Source organism: Cyrtonyx montezumae, unplaced genomic scaffold (assembly GCF_038088225.1).
Source record: "Cyrtonyx montezumae isolate F1298 unplaced genomic scaffold, pur_monq_1.0 scaffold_12, whole genome shotgun sequence".
NCBI classification, from domain to species: Eukaryota; Metazoa; Chordata; class Aves; order Galliformes; family Odontophoridae; genus Cyrtonyx; species Cyrtonyx montezumae.
The window spans coordinates 8,035,951-8,057,546 of record NW_027071848.1 but is presented as its reverse complement, the minus strand read 5'-3'; the positions used below and the strand labels follow the sequence as shown (position 1 = coordinate 8,057,546).

General features: G+C 41.0%; 1 protein-coding gene and 2 non-coding genes across 3 annotated transcripts in view; 1 reads left to right on the top strand and 2 right to left on the bottom strand.

Moving 5' to 3' along the window:
• The first annotated feature begins 79 nt into the window (after positions 1-79).
• Positions 80-218, top strand: LOC136044861 (small nucleolar RNA SNORA8). The gene has a single exon (XR_010621863.1). It is a non-coding gene; the product is annotated as a small nucleolar RNA SNORA8 (small nucleolar RNA).
• A 2,559-nt stretch (positions 219-2,777) lies between these two features.
• Positions 2,778-21,596, bottom strand: part of CEP295 (centrosomal protein 295) — a 38,036-nt gene continuing 19,217 nt past the window's right edge. Inside the window, exons 16-29 of the mRNA XM_065730012.1 lie at positions 21,444-21,596; positions 19,652-19,873; positions 14,376-14,479; positions 11,692-11,830; positions 9,812-10,039; positions 8,429-8,583; positions 8,053-8,212; positions 6,600-7,261; positions 6,027-6,200; positions 5,679-5,796; positions 4,776-4,973; positions 4,174-4,282; positions 3,683-3,782; positions 2,778-3,031 (exon numbers count right to left, since the gene is read on the bottom strand). Of these exons, the coding sequence (XP_065586084.1) occupies positions 2,945-3,031; positions 3,683-3,782; positions 4,174-4,282; positions 4,776-4,973; positions 5,679-5,796; positions 6,027-6,200; positions 6,600-7,261; positions 8,053-8,212; positions 8,429-8,583; positions 9,812-10,039; positions 11,692-11,830; positions 14,376-14,479; positions 19,652-19,873; positions 21,444-21,596 (2,609 nt within the window). The 3' untranslated portion in view covers positions 2,778-2,944. The remainder of the gene's footprint in view (positions 3,032-3,682; positions 3,783-4,173; positions 4,283-4,775; positions 4,974-5,678; positions 5,797-6,026; positions 6,201-6,599; positions 7,262-8,052; positions 8,213-8,428; positions 8,584-9,811; positions 10,040-11,691; positions 11,831-14,375; positions 14,480-19,651; positions 19,874-21,443) is intronic.
• Positions 12,074-12,156, bottom strand: LOC136044856 (small nucleolar RNA U2-19). Its single transcript, XR_010621858.1, has one exon. It is a non-coding gene; the product is annotated as a small nucleolar RNA U2-19 (small nucleolar RNA).

Here is a 21,596-nt window from a genome sequence, read left to right as displayed (position 1 = left end):
GCTTTATTTCAGCTTATTGCTCACTGCTGTATGGAGAGCTTGAGCATTGACACGTGGTTGTTGGAGGAGTGCTGTCTGTTGCACTGTATGGTATCTGCACCCAGCAGTGTTCTTCTGGTGAGGTGTTCAAAAACCAGTGCTACAGTACCTCAGCATTTGGCATCGTTGGTTTTCACTCTGCTGTGGTTGTTAAACCTGGTATTCTTGCTGAGACAGTCTTTGCCCTCTTCAGGGGTTTGAGTGCTCTCTGGGCAGAGGTCAGTATGAAAGCTTCCTGCTGGTTCCTCCATGGTGTGTTAAGTTTTTTCTTTAAACAGGTGCCTTGGATAAGAACAATCAGTTGGCTGTGTGACATGCTTTAGCTGTGGAAGAGGAAACAACTGTTGGACAGGTAAACACTTGAGCTGTTGATTCAGAAGGTTTCAGGCAACTTGACACAAACAGAAGCTCAGTTGGTAATGTATGACTCTAGGAGATCAAAACTTGAGTAAGCTGTCCAGAAATGTAGAAATGACTGTCCAGGAGCAGGCAGTCCTGGGCAGCACTCACTCCACATTTTGGCAGTATCTGAGTCAGTGTACCTGCAAGCTGCTCTTAGTGTGTGTAACAGGTTGGCGGCAACAGCAGTAAAGGGAGAGGATTGGTCATTACCAAGGCTGCAAGGATAGTGCTGTTCCTGGTGAGCTGTGGACATGACCATAAAGCAAGTCCAACAGACTCTTGAATTGCTGCGCTGTGTGGCAGTAGGTCTGCTGGGAATAAAGCTTTGGTGTAGGCCACGGCGCTCCTTTCTGCTGGCTGTTAGCAGCTCTCTGGCTACCGAGGAGTCCAAGTGCTAGCTAGAATGTGCAGCGGTTAGCTCAGCTCCAGAAGCTGCTGCTGACAGAACTGTTATGCATTCAGGATGGAAAGCAAAAGGCCACTCCTTGTTCTTGGCATCCAGCTTCAGCTGAACTCATACTGACCATGTGTGCCTTTGTGTTCCCAGTGTCCGCTGCTGATGCTGAATGTTGGGGTGAGAAAAGCTGTACCCAGATGCTGTCAGAGCACATCCATAGGTAAGATGCTTAGCAGAAGTGCTGGTACACAAAAGAAATTTGAGGTCACTTCAAAGAGGGTTTGCACGGCTGGAAAACCAGCAGCTCTTAACGCAGTGACCGTACATTGAACTCCTTTCAGCAGGATGCTGGAGCCACTTTGTGTGCGCTGCGGTCTATTTCAGAGGAGACAAACCTTCAGTTACATGGGTGATGGGAATGAAACACAGCCATGTAGCTACTGCCTGTCACATCTGTGAGGTGCTACTGCAGTCAGAATGCTACTTGGTTTCATGAGCAACCAGTTGACTTCAGCAGCAGGGTTGGCAGAGCACAATGATACAGTTGTGGCATGATGAGCTATTTCGTATCTTTTAGTTTTTTCCTTTCTGCTTTGGGGATATGGTGTGCTCCTGAAACTGCACAGGAATAGATAATCCTGAATAGGTGAATGGTAGCGTTGAGCTGGAGAATTGTGGACAGAGTGCTTATAGGAAACTCATCAAAAGCTAGCATGCAAAATGATACTTTTTGCCCCTGAGCAGTTCAGTAAAGGATGCATGTACATGTGCCTGTGTTTCTGCCACATCAGCACCATGCTATGAAGCTGGGTTGCTTCAGCCTACAGTCAGTAATTCAGCCTTTTCTCTTGAATTGCAGTGCTAATTATTTTTTCTTCTCTCAGGTCCTGATGTGATGTTGCTGTGAGCCTCTTGCAAGGAAGAAAAGGACAGCTCTTAAATGCTCTTTAAGCACTTTCTCTATTTCTAACAATTGTTGAGAATCTTGAAATACTTGCACTATTTCAACTTAGATGGCAATGAAGTTTATCAGGGTGTGGTTGTACTAGGGAAGGTTATCAACTATGTTCAAACTGTTCAAGTGCTGAGAAGGGGCTGTTTACTTTGTTCAGGATGTAACATTGAAATAAAACTGTCTGAAAGCACCAGCTGCAGCCAGGGAATCATTTCCTATTGCTATACTGTAAGCCAACACAGCATGGAGTTAAAGCAGGGCTTGGAACTACCTGTGCCTCACAGCCAAGTGTTGGTTTGTCTTCCTTTCTCATCCAGTTACAGGAAAGGAACAATGTTCAGATCTGAGTGTGAGCAGCCTCTAGAAAAACACTACAGAAGAGGAGAGCCTAGAACTGAACCTAAGGCCCCCATTGCAGCAAGCTGCCTCTTCCTCCCTTAAGCTGTCTGTCCAGGGAGAGGCAACAGTTTAAGTCCCTTTGTCAATTGCAGTAACTCTACAGCATGGCTGAAATGTTAATCCTCCTTTACAGAGAAACTCATTGAGGCAGACCTGATGGAAATGTGGATTAATGGATTTCAGGTGTTCTGCCTACTGCTACAACAATCAGCTTTGTGTTAGCAATGTAATTTCAAACTTGAGGCTAGAGAAACAAACTTGGGTACATGAGAGCCTTTGGAAGTTGCAGTGAGCTAGCAAAAAGCAACATGAAGTCCACAAATGACACATTCCCTTAAAAGATGATTTTATTCTCTTGGCTTTTGGGAGACATCTTTTTGAGAGATGTACCTCTGCTGCACAAACCTGTATGATAATGATTATCAGTGATTAGTTATTCTATTAAACATGAGAAAAATGGATGTTTCAGCTTTTTGGAAAGGAAACTTACTGTCTTGTATGCTATGAGCTAAAAGTTTTTTAAAAAACCCTTTATTTGAGGATGTTCTGCACAATCTATATTTCAAGTAGTATAAACTCTCTTTCAAACACTAAGGCACATAAAAAAAGCCTTCCTGCAGTGTCATTCTACTCAGTGCTGGTTGCCACACAGTAGATAGCACTACAGAAAGCATCTGTAAGCCATGACCTGGGGAACTGCAGCCATGCTGTTACTTCAATGCAGATCTCCCTGCTAAATACTCTGAGCTGTGTCAGTGCAGCAGTGTTTCTTGTTTAGAGGCTTCTCCCGGTCGGGGTGTGTTCCTTGGCTTCTTGGCTCGTAGTTTTTCCAGCATTTGCTATAAGATTTAAAATCATAAGATAATAGCATAGCTTTCAAAGTGGTGATAGTAAAACTAAGGTGTACAAGTGAGGTAATGCTCCTCCATAACTTGAACTTGAGTGAAAGAGCATGTTTGGGTAATAGTAATAGAATGAGTTATCAGAACGTGCTCATTGAGATGAGGGAGATGTTTATTCTTCTACTCCCCTGGGTTAGGGAACTTACAGAGTTATAAGAGTAGGTGGAGGACGCTTCCCAGGGAAGCACCAAGCCTGCTTGTTTTCAGGTAGCACTTAGATCATGCTCTCAGCAGTACAGTTTGACACAAGCAGCTGGATCCCCTCCCTCCTTTTGACCCTCAAGTCACTACAGGGGTTCAGCCTCCAGCTGATCCCCTTTAGAGAAAAGCAACAGCTGGAAGAGCTGCACTGTATCAGCACAGTGCCTCTACTAGGGCAGTCATACACACACGAAGGCAAGAGCAATGCTTATGAAATCTTTAGAAGCTCACTGAATTAGTGATGGTAATAACTCCCCAAACGCCATGCTGAAATGTTCAGACCTGGTTCGTGGTCTGTTCAGTCACTGACACAGGATTAAGCTAATGAGTCTGTAGGCAGAGTGACATGAACTGAGCAGCTCAAGATGCTAAGAGGCATTGCTTTACCTTTTGAAACTCCTTGGCCCTTTCTCTGTTTTCAGCATAAGTTTCCCGCCTTGTTTTTTCTTCCTTTCTGATTTTCACTTCTGAAAGTTGATTATAAAGTCTGTCAAAACATTAGAAAAAATACTGTCAGAAAGTGGGAAAGCAGGAGCGCATTAACAGCCTTAAGGCTTCATGCTGTCAGCTGCTAGAAATTAAGAAAAAGTAATTCTGACTTTGCTATCTCCTGACCTGGCACCACCTGAGCTCGCTCTGGTACCTGCCCTAACAAAGACCCCCTCTGTGTGTGTGCATGTTCATTGTTATAAATGCTAAGTGCAACCGTGAGCTGCAGCTGAACTGGGTGCTGGTGCTTCCTGCTGCAAAGCCACGTCTCAGCACACACCTGCATCAAACACATGCAGCTCCTCTCCCATAGCGTAGTGTCAGGGTTCACATGACAACTTCTTGGTTTTGTTTTTAAATCCAAACCTTCCCCTGTGTTCACGCAGTACCTTGAGGTGCGCTGATACATTTCAGCTTCTCTGGCCTTCCTGTCTTCTGGAGAAGACACTTTCACTTCTCCCACTTTCTTCAGTTGATGGATGACTGCACCTTTTTTCCCTTCAAAAGACACAAACACAAACTGTACTGTGCCCCAGTGAAGGTTTGCTCAATTTAGGAAACTAACACAAGGTACTGATTGTAAAAAGTCAGCAGCTGTCAGTAAGTTTCTCACTACACAAGAACTCGAAAGTACACGAGGTTTAAAAGATTGCCCCATGACTCGTGGTGTTATTGGCTGTGCTTGGAGCTAGCCGTGCTTCTCAACAGCCGACTTCCAAACCCTGCTAACGGGGTTACACATGTATTAGTTCACTTATACAACCTTCTGACAACCAGTTGTTCTGCAAAGACACTTTCTGGCAGTAAATGCAGTCTGTTTACAACACAGGAAGAGGCCAAAGGGGAAGGAAAGGAGCTCCCCATGTCCCTAAGGAATTTAAGAACACCCCAGACTGCAAAAGCAAAGATGCAACATACAGGGAAGGTTTTCTTTGACATTAAATACCTAAAGCAGTCCCTAGTCCCATGTCACATCCCCAGGGAAACATACCAGGGATAAGACTACACTCCTTCTGCCTGCTTAATGTCTCAATCCTTTGAAGCTGTCTGCCTTCTGGCTTTTCAGTTTTTCTCTCTCTCCGTTTTATTTCTTCCACTCTTTTCAGGGATTTCTGGATGAAGTGCTTCTTTCTTTTCAGAAAAGATTCTTGCAAGCTTCCTTGTGCAGAAACAGACTCCAGCAGCATCACTGAGAAAGAAAAGTCCAAATGTTTCTCACTTTCTGCAAAGAAACTACCTTCACTGACTCACACATTCCAATGCATTTCTCATAAGATGTGGACCTGGATCTGTTCTCATGAACAGCATCGAGAAGTGACACTTTTGCCCAATAAGCAGCAATTCAGAGCTACAGAACCCAGTAACACTAAGCAGCACTGCCACGACAAATACTGCACCAGTATGTAGCACAGACCTGAGCAGCCCCCACCAAGTGGTGACATCCTGGTACATCCTTTCTTTTGTGACTGCTTTTCGTCTTGGACCAAAAACAAAAAGAATTTTCACTACTTATGTCCTACACTGTCATCAGAACAGAATAAGACATCCTTTAACTGCAGACATCATGACTGAAACAAAAACAAGCGAAGGTCCACGAAGTACATAATGACAAGCAACAAAACATCACAGTCCTTCAAAATTAAACAAAGTTGCATATAAAACCAAATAAACTCTGTGTAATTTCAGCCATTACCAACTCTTACTTACGATGGCATACTACAGGAAGAGACAGGTGAATGTTTCTTTGTCAATAAAACACCAAACCCAGGCCACATGCACACAAACCGAGACCAAACAGCAACGTGCACTTGTCTAAGAGATGTTTGTTCTGAGAGGTGAGAGAGGTGAATCTTAGCAATGACATGTTCAGTATATTGAAGCTGTACATAATTACCTGCAGTCTGATGTGATGGAAACCGACCCTCATTAGGGCTGTGGGCTTTGGAAGAGCTGTCAGACCTCTGGAGCACTGAACAATCAGCATCTGGAACTAGTGGGAAAAACTCTCTTTTCTGTTTCAAAAGGAATAATGAGTTGAAAATGAAGGAAAACACACCACAAATCTGAAGCAGTCACACAGTACCCCTAACACAGACAAGAAAAGGCAGACTCTTCCCTTAGCAGACACAAGAAAAACCATCAAAAACAGATACTGACAGAATTGGAATGCTTCTAAAAACATTAAAAAAACATTTAAAAAGAAACCCACTATAGTCCCTTTGCCCAACAGACTACAGCTCACCTCAGGGAGAACACTGATGGCACACCTATCCACACATGCTGGGTTGTTTGTTTTATCCTCACTCCTCTTCTCTTGGTTCATATGTTCAGTTTCTGATTCTGCAATACTGATGTCATTTGAGCTGACAAGAGTGAGTTCAGGTTCTTCCATAATACCATGTCCTGACTCAGTCTCCTAGCAAACAGAACACATAAAACCTCAGTGTAAAAGCCATGCATCACTTTATACATTATAAAATACTAAATGATAAATGTATTAAAATCTGCTTTGATTATCTGTATTTAAAGTGTGATTATCTATGTAACTGCAGTTTCACATCGACACTGCACCAACTAACGTCACTGCTAATGCTTTCTGTGCTGCCATCTAAAAGAGCAAGGACAGCAGGAGTCCATGGAATGTGCAGGCCTTAAACCAGAACTGTAAAATGAACATCTGCCAAGTCTTCAAACATTAAGGATCTAAAATACCCTGCCTGGGTACAAATAAAAGAAAAAAAAGGACACAAACCAAGAAAATAAAGCAACAAAATACTTTCACAAAATACTACTTTGGGATATCTGTTCTGCTTACCCAGATTGGAATACGGGATGAGCTTCCACGCACAGAGTTAGAAAGTTTTTCATGTCTTCCCAGGCAGAAAGCATTCTGTTTTACTGCTGCCTGTAAACAAACGTCCGGGGCTTCCAAGCTGATGTCTTCAGTAATCCTCAAAGACTTCTGAACTTTGGGAAAACCTTCACCTGGCTCCTTTGGGTTTACATTGCACTGAAAATCCACCTTCACAGCTTTATTTGCTTCATGCACATGAAGTAATTTTTCAGGGAGCTTCACATACTTCTTATCAAATACCTTCACAGATAATTTTTCTGAAGACAGAATCTCTTTTTTGACAGCTACACCCTCTTTTAATGTGTGTTGAGGGAAGGGTTCATCCACTGTAACTGGTGTGGTACTGAGCTGATAAAATGATTTTTGTTCTTCCAGAGAATTCAGACTTTCATTTCGCATATCCTCCATCGAACACTGGAGACCAGTGCACTCCATACTCCTTGCCAGTTCTTCATATTGTCTGTCAGATGAAACATCATTCTGGTTCCACTCGTTTTTAACCCCAGGACTTGGTCCAAAGGACCCCTCTGACACAACATTAACGCCTGCTGGCTGAGCAGCATTCTGACCCTGATCGCTCACAGCAGATTCTAATTGCAGTGAGTGAAAAGATTCTTCCAAACCTGTTTCAAAGTAAAGAGTCAAAATGTGAGCTTAACACAACAACGTTTCAGTTTTAAAGAAATTCCTCCTTAACAGGGCTTCTGAGGAATGCACAGACATCTATGCAAATAAGGATAATTAACTACATCAGATCCCCCTACAGCCTTCTTTTCCCCAGGCTGAACAGACACAGGTTACTCAGCCTTTCCTCATACAGAAGATGCTCCAGGCCCTTTGTCATCTTCATGGCCATTCACTAGACTCCTGGGAAATCCCTGTCCTTTCTGAACTGGGGAGCTTAGAACTGGATACAGCAATCCAAATGTGGCCTCATCAGGGCAGAACACGGGGGGGAGGATCACCTCCCTTGGCCTTCTGGCTGTGCTCTTTTTAAGGAAGTTCCATAAACTGAATAATTTCCCCAAGCTTACAAAATGAGGAAATGAACGATTTTTTTTTAATACTAATTAATTTCAGCCACCACTGGCATTGACATGCTATTACAATAACTGCTGCTCACAGTGCCATCCATCACAGCACCTTCAATATGAAAGCAGATCTTTGCATTCAAGTAATAACTGCTGAATAAGTAAAGACCTTAAAATCTTTGAGTTCTACACATTAAAGGTGGTGGAGAAGATGGTGTCTAAGAGAGCAGAAGCAGAGTTAAAACACCTTACTTAACTAAATAAGCTCTGCTTTAAAGAGTTCCTTCCCAGTTTCAGCACAAGAAAACAAGGTTAAAGGCTGGTGTTCACATATTGGCAATGGTTCCATTTTTATAGCACCAATCAGATTACACCATACATACCCACAGTAATATTCTCTTTGAAACACTCTTCTGATGTAACGTTGTTTGGCTTGCTTGTTTCAGGACTGGCCATCAGACTACCTCTCTGTATATTCAAATCGGAGGTTCTCACTTCTAGAAACATAGACTGGTCTTGACTTCGTGTTGAAAATGTTGATGTCTAGTGGCAGAAAAATTCCTGATTAAGCTTTTTTATTGTTATTTTTCATTTATTTATTATAGGAATATAAAAGGTGAAAAGTTAGTGGCAACATTTGCTCTTCAGATCACGTTTTTCCTACAAACAGCAGAAATGCTTCCACTTCTACGCATGTAAAAATTACTATGGTACTTCATAGACATTAATTTTAAACCAAACAAAGCTTTTCTATAGTACCTTCCTAAATTCTTTGTTGTCTTGTGGAATCTTGTCATGAGAAGTGGATGACAAAATATTGAAGTCAGGACTTGGTTCCAAAGGCTGAAAGAGCTGATGGCAGAAGTTAGGAAGATGCCTCTCTGTTTCAGGAAAATCAAGCTCAGCTGCTAGAGCTGTAAGAAAAGCAAAGAAGTCATTTTAAAAAAATGAAACCTGACATCTCTCACCTTGCTTCTAGATGGAACAGGGAGAGCATATACGTATCTGCAGGCAAACAAATGCTAGCTTGCAAAAATACATCTTTACAGCATCCAACTTCTTCACACTTCACAATGCAAGTACAACAGCAAGAAAGCACAACTTGTTTTTCATTATTTATTTTAAATGAAAAGCTGAGATCAAGAAGCTCTCTATTAAGCACCTGAGAGACTGCATTAGAAGCACTATCCTGCTTTGGGCTTCCCAGCAGGAAACATACACACTGATACACTGGAGCAAGTCCAGTGAAGGGCCACAAAAGAGATTAAGGATGAAACACATCATGTTCAAAGAGAAGCTTAACAATTGGGGTTGTTAAATTCTTCAGGAAGTATTGAGAGTGGGGGGGAAGAGGCACAGAGATCTCTCCTGTATCTTAGAAGAAAGTACGGGGAAGATGCAGTCAGGCTCTTGCTGAACATAGTCAGTGAAAGAACATAACAAACCTCAAGTAAATGGGGAAAACACAGAACACAGGAAAAAAATTCCCATTTAAGGTTGTTCAGGGAGTTGCCTCACTGGTATGAATTTTTACCTCTGAAGGTAGTCAGAACTTGGCAGGACAAAAGCAAGCAAGTCACCTCTCACTTTTAAGCAGGAAAAATAATTCCTGGTCTAGATTTATCTAAAATTCTATGATTCTAGGTTTTCCAGCACATTCCTGAAATAAGTATCTCCATCTCCAGTTATCTCCATGACATAAGTAAGGATGGTTTTACTGTCAAGAATCATTAAACATGCAGTTAAGAGAGCACAGAACTTCCACTAGTTTGTTTAGCAGTGATACAACTATCAACTTTATATGAATAACAAAGTATTACATCTGTTCTGTTCTAAATTCCTTAATAGATATACGAACAATGATACTGGCACAGACAACAAAGAAGTTTCACTATAGCTAGCAGGAAGCTGCACAGAACTAGATTATGACCACATTCCCTTTTTGTTGCACTACACAATGCTACTTGGAGACATACAGAAAGCAACGAAGAACATCATTAAAACAGTTCTGCTGTGTAAAACATTTATCATACATAAAATGTAAGCTAAATATCAATACAGAAACACATAACCCCGATTGAACTTCTCATTCTTTATGACAGCATGGACTGCAAATTATTCAAAAACAAAAACAAAAAATACCTTCGAAATGCATACTGTTCTCTGAGTTCAATTCTCCACAACTATTCTCCAAGATCTGCTGAATCTGACTTCCTTTATCAAGGCACATTACTCCTCCAGGCAACTGGGTTTCAGGTGCTCCAGACAGACTCTCCTGCCTCTCCTGCAAGGTAGAAGGCAGCGAGGACTCCCATGGGCTGCTTGCCATTCTTTTCAAAATTTGATCTTCCATGCTGTCAGAGGACAATCCTGAAATAAGAAGCTAGATGCTCAGTTTTACATATGAAGTGTTTACATAAACTCACCTGAAAAGATACTGCTTAATATCCTGAAATGCCCTTAACAACTTTTATTACTATCATTTTTAACTATTTTACATCCCATTGCATATAAACATGTCATAGAATCATTTGAGTTGGAAGGGATTCCCAAAGAGCACCTCATCCAACTCCCTCCCCTGAACAGGGACGCCTACAGCTTCAGCAGGTGCTCAGAGCCCTGTACTGCCTGACCTTGTGTGCTTCCAAGGATGGGGCATCCACTACCACTCTGGGCACGCTGTTCCACTGCCTCACCACCTTTAATGTGAAATAATTTCCTCCTTATAACCAGTCTAGATCTCCTCATTAGTTTGAAACCATTTCCCCTTGTCACAGCAGACCCTGCTAAATAGCCTGTTCTCATTCTCTTACAGCCTTCCCATCTAGACACTGAAAGGCCGCTCTCAGGTGTCCCTGCATCCCTCTCTTCTCCATGCTGAACAGCCCCAGCTCCTTCAGCCTGTCCTCACAGGAGAGGTGTTCCATTCCATCCCTTGGATCATTTTGTGTCCCTCCTCTGGATGCACTCCAACAGCTCCACGTCCCTCCCATACTGAGCAATCCACATCTGGATGCAGTGCTCCAGGTGAGGCCACACAAGCACAGAGCAGAGGGGTAGGATCCCCCTCCTCGCCCTGCTGGCCACACTGCTTTTGGTGCAGCCCAGGATACACCCCAGGCATCTGGGCTGTGAGGGGACACTGCTGGCTCATGTCCGGCTGCCACCCATGAGTGCTCGTAAGCCCTTTTTCAGCAGGGCTGTGTCCTATCCTTCTGTCTCCAGCTTGGACTGATAGTGGGGACTGACACAAGCCAGGTGCAAGACCTTGCACTTGGATTTGTGGAACATCATGACATTCACCTGGACCCACTGCTCAAAGCCTTTCTAGGTTTCTCTTAATGGCATTCCATACGTGTGTCAATCACACCACACAGCTTTGGTGTCAATCCTTTAATGTGACCTTAGGCATCTTTATGATGTAGGGCAATAGTTCTATTCCTGTTTAAATAAAAACAAACTAATATAAAATACAACTACATTAAAGGAATTGTGGAAACCAGAAGTACGTTCCTGGTTAGCACACCAATCCCTCTCTGTCAATTCTCTTACAGGAGCAATCAGAAAAGTTCTTAATAATCACAGAATGTATGGAAGAAGCACAGCTAGACTTGAAAAATGTATTCATGTAGCTGAGTAACCAAAACCTTTATTTTACTTTTTTAATTATTTCTTCAGAAATGATCTTCAAAAATTGACTAATAAAGCCCAAGTACCTGATATACACATATGGGTGTGCCTGCAATCAGATATAATATTAAGCCTTAACTAAGTAAACTCACAGGCACTATATCAATCACTTCCAAATCCACCTCAAATGTTCACAGGTGATGAAGTTGGTATACACTATATTTTTTTAATATCTGTACTCTAGTTACGCTCTGCAGTGTGTATTATCAATTCTTAAGCAAAGCTCCACGTTATTTTTTTTCCAAAAGAATTTACGTCTAAGTGAGTTACATCTATTCTGCTATAAAAGATAACTTCAGTTTTTCCATTTACAAAAACGATGAAACACTTACTAGTGTCAACAGGGCTGACAAGCAGTGTCTCAGTAGTCAAAAAGCTTCCAGTGGAAATAGTTGAAGATAAATCACAGGGTATTGCTTGCATGGAAGCCTCTGAACCTCCATCCATGGACATTACCTCAGAAAGTATTTCCTAGGAGGAAGCAACATATACACTGCTATGTATTTAGACCCCTATAATTGAAGTTACAACTACAGATTTTATTCTGAGCTCAGTTCAAGTGTAGAAGCCTTCATTTTTTGCAGTCAGGCAAATTAAATTCATCATTGCTCAGCACACAACATTCATATCCAATCTCCCCAACACCATTCCCTCTAGCAGCCTCCTCCCCCCAACACACACACACACACACACACACACGCACACAAAGAAGCCTCTCAGAACTGCATACAAATCATGACACCTGGAAGATTATTTATCTTCTGGTGCTCAGATTTGGCTATTTCTCATCACAGATCCACTTCAGTAGAACTGTAGATCTCAGAGGAATATAAATGTAAAACTCAGGAATGTTCCAAGTACTCTCAGGACTTGAGACTTCTGAATACAAGAGACTGAGTGGAGAGTTTAATTCTACATTCTACATTTAATCCTACAGTTAGATATATCAAATCTCCCAGAAAATTGTATTCCTTGATTATGAAGCTCTACAGTCACAGAAAAGAGAATGAGGGTTCTTAAATTTTCATATTCTAAAGGATGAGATATGAACATTTTACGTCTTCCAAATTTTTGAATTAAAACATGATGTATGTATAAGAGCCAAAAACCTAAGAAGCCCATTTCCCTATATTATTTTTAATTGCATATTAGTTATATTTAATATACCTTTACATATACACTCTATATGCATAAATAATTCTGTACATCTATAAACAGTAATTTTTAAAGTTGTTTTTATTTACTGACAAGATGACAGGACCTTTGGATGAGAGAAAAGCAGTGGATCTCTTTGATTTTTGTGAGGATTCTGACACTCTCTTGTATCTGAATTTGGATGTTACTGTCTGCATGGAGACTTGACAGGTGGAAAACTGATGGCGGATCAAGGTTAGAAGACAGTGACCAGCAGGTGAGAGAGGTGGGAGGTGGGAGAATAACAGGGGCATGACCAGCACGTATCCTGGATCCTGACCTCTCTAACACCTCTGGTAAGGACTAAGAAGAGGCAGCAGCATGCTCTCATCTGAACATGTGACGCACCCACTAGCAGTTCTGATATCCAGGGAGGCCTCATGAGGCCTAAAGGAACACTATGAAACTCAGTAAGAATGAACGCAGTCCTGCACCTGGGAAGAAGTTAGCCCATACACCAGTCCAAGCCACGAACTAAGTGGGGAGTAGCTCTATAAAAGAGGATCCAGGAATCCTGGCAAACAACAAGCTGTACACAGTGTGCTCTGGCAGCAAGGAGGGACAGCAGCATTCTGCACTGTATGAATGGGAATACAGTCTGTAAAATCAAAATGACTATCTCTCTTTACTTTTCTTATACTGCATCTAGGATACTACATCCAGTCTTAGGTCCCCAGTATAACACTGAGATTTCCACTAAGGGCCACCAAAATGGTCAAGAAGGCTGAAGTACTTCTCCCTGATAAACACAAAATCGCACACGTCACCCAAGTGCCCATACTACAAAGAAGGCTCATGGTACCCCAGGCTGCATTAGGCGCAGTATCACTAGCAGGCTGAGGGAGGTGATCCTTCCGCTTTACTCAGCACTAGTGAAGCCACACCTACAGTGCTGGGCCCATCTCTGGGCTCCCCGGTACAAGAGAGACCTGGACATACTGAGGGCCATCCAACAAGAGCCACTATGACAATTTAGGACTGGAGCACTTCTACAAGGAAAGGCTGAGAGTTAGGATTCTATTCTTTGGGGAAGTGGCTCAGGGGGAACTTGTTAATGTCTAAAAGTACCTGAAGGGAAGGTACAAAAAGAATGAAGCCAGGCTCCTGTCAATGGTGCCCAGTGCCAAAACCAGAGTCAATGGCCACGAACAGGAACACAGGAGGTTCCCTCAGAACAGGAGGAAGCACTTCTGTGCTGTGTGGGTGCTGGAGCACTGGCACAGGTTTCCCAGACAGGCTGTGGACTCTCCTCTTCGGAGACCCAGGTGGCTTCTGAGGTGGTCCCTATTCTGTGGATTTGGGAAGGAGAGCTGGTGCAGCCACAAGAGACATTTTGCAGGGGGTACTAATAGCAGCCTGCCACAGGAAGGGTACTGAGATGGAGCCAGACTTCAGCACTGTGTGTCTGAAGGACAAAAGAGAATGGGCTAAAACTGAAGAATCAGTGGCTCATACCAGTTATACAGAACAACTTTTCCAACAGGACAGTCAAGCACCAGAACCATATGAAGAGGTCCTGCAAGCCTCCAAGTTTGGAATTTTTCAAGAACCTCCATAATAAAGCTCTGAGCAACCTCATCCAATACCACGGATGTCCCTGCATGATCAGGAGGTTGAAACAGTGACTTCCCTAGGACCCTTATAACCTGAGTTATCAGATTACTGTACTAGATTCCTACCAGCTCATGAGCATCCTAAGAATACAAGGTACAATTATCAAACGCCTAATTCAAGGCTACAAAAATAACACATCTTTTCTTTTCGCACAGCATCTTTAGAACACATCTCAAGGAGTAAGAACATCACGTTCACTCAGACTGACCACATGAGCGCCTCTGAATGGTGGCCCAGAACGCGGCGCGCCCGCTCCAACTGCAGCAGTGAGAACCGGCACTTCTTGAGCCACGACAGAATCTTGGGACTGAGCTAAAAACAAATTCAATAGAAAGCAGTCCATTGTTAGTGCTTTTTTTTTCTTTAACTGCTGCTATTTTTTGGAACATCAGATGGCAGTAATACCCCACAGCTCAATCCTCACTGCTTGGGCACTGATTTTGCCTATTTCTTACCTTTTTCTTTTCACTTTCAGCTCCACTGCACCACAATTACTGATTAGCAAGACTGCTCTTTGTAGAGCATGCATGAAGAGCTATAAATGCAGAATGAAACACAGCTCAGGTAGTGTTACTACAAACACTTCTTGAAGTGCAGAAATCCTTTTGTCCTCTACTGTTGTAACAATTCCAAAGAAAAAAAACAGACTTTAAAAGTAAATAAGAGAAAGCAGAAACAATGAACCACCTGACTAACAGTTGATTACTACCATGGAACTGAATCACCTCTTAGACGCAGAAATAAGTAAGATCAAGATCTGTGGGAAAAGTACCATAGAAGCACCAGAAAAACACAATTTATGTATTCGGTGCTGACGAGCACCTTCAGGCCTGACAGTTCTTCTAAGGCTTTAAATGAACACCCAGCAGCAAACACCTGTATATTCTTATTTTGAGTAATATTTCTCAAGGAAAATGTTAAATGTCAAAAAGAAGTTGCAGTTAACAGAAGCAGATATGTTTTCTCCCAATTCTACAAGAGTTGATAACAACACAGACATTTCAAATTCCTAAATCTCCTGAAATTTCTACTCCATCTGATCCTGATCATTTATGACATTTTGATCAGTAACCAAACAGAGCCTCCAGTGTCAAAATTTGCAAATAACAAAGACTGGGTCACCAATAAACACTACCGCTGCAACAGTAAAGGTTACCCCAACCTTCTGCTTATCTGGGTCTGCTGAACAATGCTGTCACAGTACACGTACAATTGTTAAGTCTAAAAGCACAAAATATAATTTTCTGATCCCAAGTACATGACAAAGGTCTTCAGGTTTGCAAGAACTTAACATTCAAGGAGGACAAGTTGACAATGATCTCCTCTCCTTCATGGCAGTAGCATGACCTAGCCTAGATATACTGCAAAAGTCTGCTGCTCTTCTTTGGAGCAGAACATAGGAGGTGGGTGACCAGGAAAATAACCAAGGCCTTGAAAAAGATTACTTCAGTTAGCACAAAATGTGGTACTTAAATATCTCCACAAGATACAAAACCTAAAGCTCAAAGAAAGCTGTAACAAGAAGCAGTGGCAGAAACAGCTGTAAGACATACAGGAACTGGAAACAGGACACTTAGTTTAAAATGGGATAAAAACTAAAACGTTGAAACAAGCTACCACAGAAAGACATGAATTCCCATTTTCCTGTTCACCTCACATCAGTATATTTCTATGAAATAAAGCATTTATTTTAAAAAGGACAGAATGACAGGAGGTACTCAAGTATCCAATACTGTTTTGTATACATATTCTATGAAAAGCTACTCTACAAACATTTTATTCCTACACTGTAATAACTTGCACTGTTCTGTGATATAAATACAAGGGACAAAGAACAGCAATTTCAAGCTACAAACCCAAATTAATTACTAATTTCACAGTTAAAAATAAAACAAACATATCTCCTGCCTTTATTACATCCTTAAAAAGCTGTGGGTTTTTTTTTTTTTTCCATTTTTATTTCTTCTTTCTCTCTTCAAAATAATAGTGCAGAGTTAGTGCTCCTCACAGCTTCCTGATGTCTGCATGGCACTTTCATTTTAACCTCCTGGACACCACACTGTGACAGAAAAAAGCATTAACTGAAACTGTAGTAAGAAGCAGCAGTAGTAATTTTAGGATGCAACTGAGAGACCAGAATGGCAAATCATTCAAAGAATGAAAAACAAGGAGCAGTCCAAACCCTATTATAGAGGCAAGGAAAAAGGGAAAAAAAAGTCAATAGTTATACTCTCCTGCTAATCTGGTGATAGGTGAAGCTGTCTGCTGTAATAATGAATTATGGACAAATATTTGAGATTACTAAAAATCAATTTAAATCTAAATCTCAGGTCACATGGAAAATAATCACGCTTGGAATAACATCTGCTTAGGGAAGCAATACATGAAAATGATCGCATCTGGAACAGTGCCCAAGGGGACTCCTAAAGGCAGAGATGAATACAGAGAAAGGCTTGTTGATATGCAGGGAAGGAGAACAGTGAAAAAGGTGCATGCATCAGCTCTAGTCACTGTCTTCAAGACAATTTCCCTAAGGAACAGAGGTTTATGTGATCAAACTCTCTGTCTCATCTGTGGGATTACTCTGCAATTCCCTATTAACAATTTACACTCTATTAGCCCTTTTTAATTCTTCTTGAAATTGGATTTCAAAGAAGAAAACTCAAATAAGTTAAGTTCCTAACTCATCTTGAGAGACATCAGTGCCATGGTAAGAAAAAGCAATCTGAATCAGTACTATCAGTGAGTCAAGCTACCTAACATCACAAGCAGCTTCCCACCCTTCCTGCGTGCCCAGTCTGAGCAGAACCTGTAACCACTCAGTGCAGAGGACAGGGAGGGGCTCATCCTCCCCTAACCAGAAGCAGTGCTTAAGAAGCCCTTTTAGATGGGTCCGCATCTAAATTTACCCACCTTTCCCCCCCCCCCATCTTGTAATAATTGAAGAAAACAGTTACAGAAACTTCCCCTAAAATCTGCCTGTCACTCAACAACAAATCTCATATACCAAATCAAACAAGCTTTGTTGATGAAATATCCAAATTGATTTGTCAAGTTCATCTTTAAGAACCTGCATGCCTTTTACCTTTTTGTCTTTAACACTCCAATAAAGCAGGTGAACAGTGATTAAAGGGATTTGTGCACATCAGGTAGTTCTACAATCGCAAAGTAGAACAACTTAAAGGCTGTAAAGCTATACATGATTTGAAGGAAGGCAGAAACCACCAAGAATAAGGTCAAGATCACACGTAGAAAGCACTCATTTTTGTTCTTATCTTTGGAGAGACAACTATGTCACTTGAAAACACTGGAAAAACTGCAAGCACGTTCTGGTCAGAATCGAGTAGAAAAATGAATTCACAGCTACCATCAAAAGTTACAATTCAAAACACACTTTAGCTTCCCCTTTTTAAAAACTTAAATTTAACACAAGCAGATTTTCTTCCTGAAAACACTGTGCTACTTTCACAAGGTGTCACAAAGCACTTTATATCCTTCAAATTATAAAGAAGATAAAGGGGGACAGTTTCAGTTTTCTTTGAACTGTTCAAGAAGACAGTCTTAATAAATACACAATCACAGGAAGCTTCTCCTTTCCTTTTTTATCAACTAGCTATGCATCTCCATGTGACATTTCCAAATTTTTTTTACACAAGCCTACGAAAAAATTTTTCTCCTAAAGAGTGGTCAGGCGCTAGAAAGGGCTCCTCAGGGAGATGGTGGAGTTACCATCCCCAGAGGTGTTCAGGGAACATTCAGACACAGTGCTGGGGGACGTGGTTCAGTGGGGAAATATTGTGGCACATGGACAGATGGACTGGATGATCTCAGAGGTCTTTACTGACCTTGGTGATTCTATGATTTTACAACTGAATCTAAAAACACAAGCCATGTCTCCAAATGCTCTTAAGAAACAAAAAAATTATCACTGAAGTTTAAATGTATGCATATTTAAAACAGACTATTTTGACAATTAAGGAAGAAACACAGAAAATCAGCTTACGTGTACCGACTTAAAAGCAACTTTGATCCAAATAAATCTAAACTGAATCAAAACGATGTCTCACCACAAACTAAATTATAATTTAACTTAATATTTGGGACAGCATCAACAATTCTAGTAAAACTAAGAGATGCATATGACATAGCTTTATTCCTTATAAAGATGTACATATAAGGCCAAGGTGCTGAAAACAACTTATTTGCAGCTCTAATAATATATTTATTTGGGATAGATACTGAGAACCACACTGGACATCAAAGTGCTGTCAACTTGTATTCAGCTTCACACTGCTCACGTCATTGTTTCACAGAACAGTTTAGAGCAAGTCAGACAACTGGAACTACAATGAACTGCATCTCAATCTGCAAGAAATCTTAGAAGCTGTGAATGCAATGAACTCAAAGTACTGGAACCCCCAAGTCTGCTTTAATCCAAGACTAAAGAGACATGCTCAGTTACTACAGGCAGGAAAAAACAGCAGGATTTAAAAACCCTGACTCCACTTGTTAGGCTGAGCACTCAAATAACCTCTTCTAACCTGCTTTATTTGTTCACCTTTGTCCTTTTATAAGCCAGTTAACACAACATGCTTGAACATGTCTTCAAATTGCTTTATTTGTGATAACCAAAACAACTGCTTCCAACTTATGGTATAAAGTTAACGTTGTTGCACATGGACACAATCTAGTCTCAAAAGTGTAGTCTCTAATTAAAGCTCTTCACAGATGAACAGAAAATACCAGAATTGAGGTAATCCTCACATTATTGCACTATTTTTCTCCCTACCACAGCTACTAGCTGATTTTTTTAAGTTGTTTCTTTACGCTAAGGGTAACAAGCAACCTTTCATGTTTTGTATCAATTGTATTTTTAAGCAATTCCTTACAAACAGCAATATTTCTGTGGCTGTCTATCAGTACATTAACACTCCACGGTTCTTTTTATGCATTAATCTCTTGTGTCTTCAGAAGGCATCACAGAGTACTGATGCAGGCACAACACTGCTCTGCCCAGAACAGGTTCCCACCTGGAGAAGGTACACATCTGTACACCCCACAAGTACTCTGGGAAGGTCTCTCCCTCAGAGGGAAGACACAATTTCTACTCTATCATTTCACTCTGTGCATGCGTGGCAGCCTGCTAGTATGGTAGGACAATCAGCTGATGTAAGGAGGTTTCTTTACGGACAGCTCCACAAGTTACAGATTCACAGTGCATGCTTTGGATGAAAACCTGTAGACTAGCAAAGGTCTGCAGTGTGAAGGGAATTACTCCAATGGTAGTGGATCACAAAGTCACCTCAAAACTCAATCCTAAGATGCACTTATTGAAATATCATTTTTTTACAACTGAAATTAAACAGTATTTAAATAGCACTCTATGTTCTTGACAAGTCAGGTCACATCCTACAGATAAATAGCAGTAAAATTAGCAGTGCAGAATGGTACTCACGTAATTCCTTGAAGAAAGGATTTCCTCACCTGAATCATATGAATTTTCAGTAGACATCAGCAGCAGCTCTTGTAATAATCCAGACTGTTTGCTTTGCCTTGGAATCCCAATAGAGACTTGTTCCTCATAGCTTGTTATGCTCCCAGGTGACCTGCCTTCTTTATGAAGAGCATCACCATAACATTTCCTATATGCAAACTCCCCAGCAGTTGAAATGGAAGAAGATTCTCCACCAACAGAATCCGTTTTACCTGAATTTAAAACATCACAGTTCTGGTATAGATGCACAGTGTGCTGACTTCACGAAAGAACACTTCACGGTGGATAAACTATTCCACAGAAATAATCTGCTGATTTTGTACAGTGCTCTGTATAAGTTAACGATACCAGGTTAGTATATTCAGACATATCATATCTCCTCTGCTCTGGATTAGAACTTCTTTCTCCTCACCAATAGTCCATTACTCAATGCAATTAAAACACCCTTGTTTTAATTTATTCAACTTGTTACTATCTAACATGACCACACCACGATTACAATGGAATAATTCATCTGTCAGTTAGGGCAGTATTTACACACACAAAGGCATCACCTATTCTAAACGTTTCAGAAGCATTTTTGGTTGGTATTTTTAATCTTTGCTGCTGTTTTATTGAGTGGGTATTTTTCTTTTGTTTTGGTTTGTTTAATGAAAATGTGCATTACTAAACCAATTGTTTTAAGAAAGTGTTCTTCAATCAAATACATCAGAAATAGGAATTTGTTGTTGTCCCAGCCTCAGCTGGGATAGTCAATTCTCAGCAGCTGGTACGATGCAGTGCTTTAGATTTAGGATGAGAACAAGCTGCATTGAAGAAACATTTGGATGCTGTGCTAAGGAACACGGCTTAGAAGGAAATACGGGTGGAAGGCGGGCAGTTGGACTAGATGATCTTGGGGGTCTTCTCCAACCTTGGTGATCCCATGATTCTCAGCTTTCCATTTTTTCTAACTCTCTCCCACATACCACTTGTGGGGAATGAGCCAACGGCTGCATGGGCTGAGCTGCCCGCTGAATTAAACCACAACAGCTACCTAGCCAAGACACCAAACCGGCCCAAGAAGAATTACTCTGCATAAACCAACGCTGACTAACATTAATTAACATCATTAATTATTGTTTCTTTATTTTGCCCAAAATCAATATCAGCCTGCCAGGTCTATAGTTATTAGAATTGTTCCACTTAATTCTCTTATGAACACTGCACAGCATTAAAACTACATAAAATACTTCTGTAGATATTTGGTGATAGCTTCTTATTTAAAGGATTTTAAAGAAAAAGAACTTATAATGCCATTCAATCAGCCACTCTTGACTATTCTCTTTGCAATTAACTGGTATATTCACATCTGATTCAACCCTCAGAGTAAACAAGGTGTGAATAGCTACATTAAAATGCATACCCCCTTCAGGGTATGCGTAACTACATACAGCTTAATTCTGCACTCAATCTTCTCTCTTTGCTATTAAAGAAATTTGCAGCATAGAACCTGCAAATCTTACATGCTCAACATAAAAATCAATCAGTTCTGGAATTACAGTGATTTTCTCTTTTTGCTACATTTCTTCCAGGCTTACAATGATAACATAAGCTTTTCTCAACTATAATTCCCTTGGATAATATTTAAATTATGTCTTATAGTAAAAGTATCAGCTATTATTTCATGACCAATCACCTCAAAGGCTTCAGAAAATATTTATTTCCTCCAACCTACACTCCTTAGAACAGAAGCATTCATATATTCTATATGTATATACACAATTTATACTCGTATTTTACCTGCAAAAGAAACATTGCAACTCCTCGGTGTGTCTACTTCAGGAATAACACTAAGTTCATGCTGCTCCAAACCAAGCCCCAGCTTCACTTTTGTCACAGGTGGTCTGGAAGATCTCCATTTCTGTTCCCTATGCAGAACTTTCTCTGACTGTT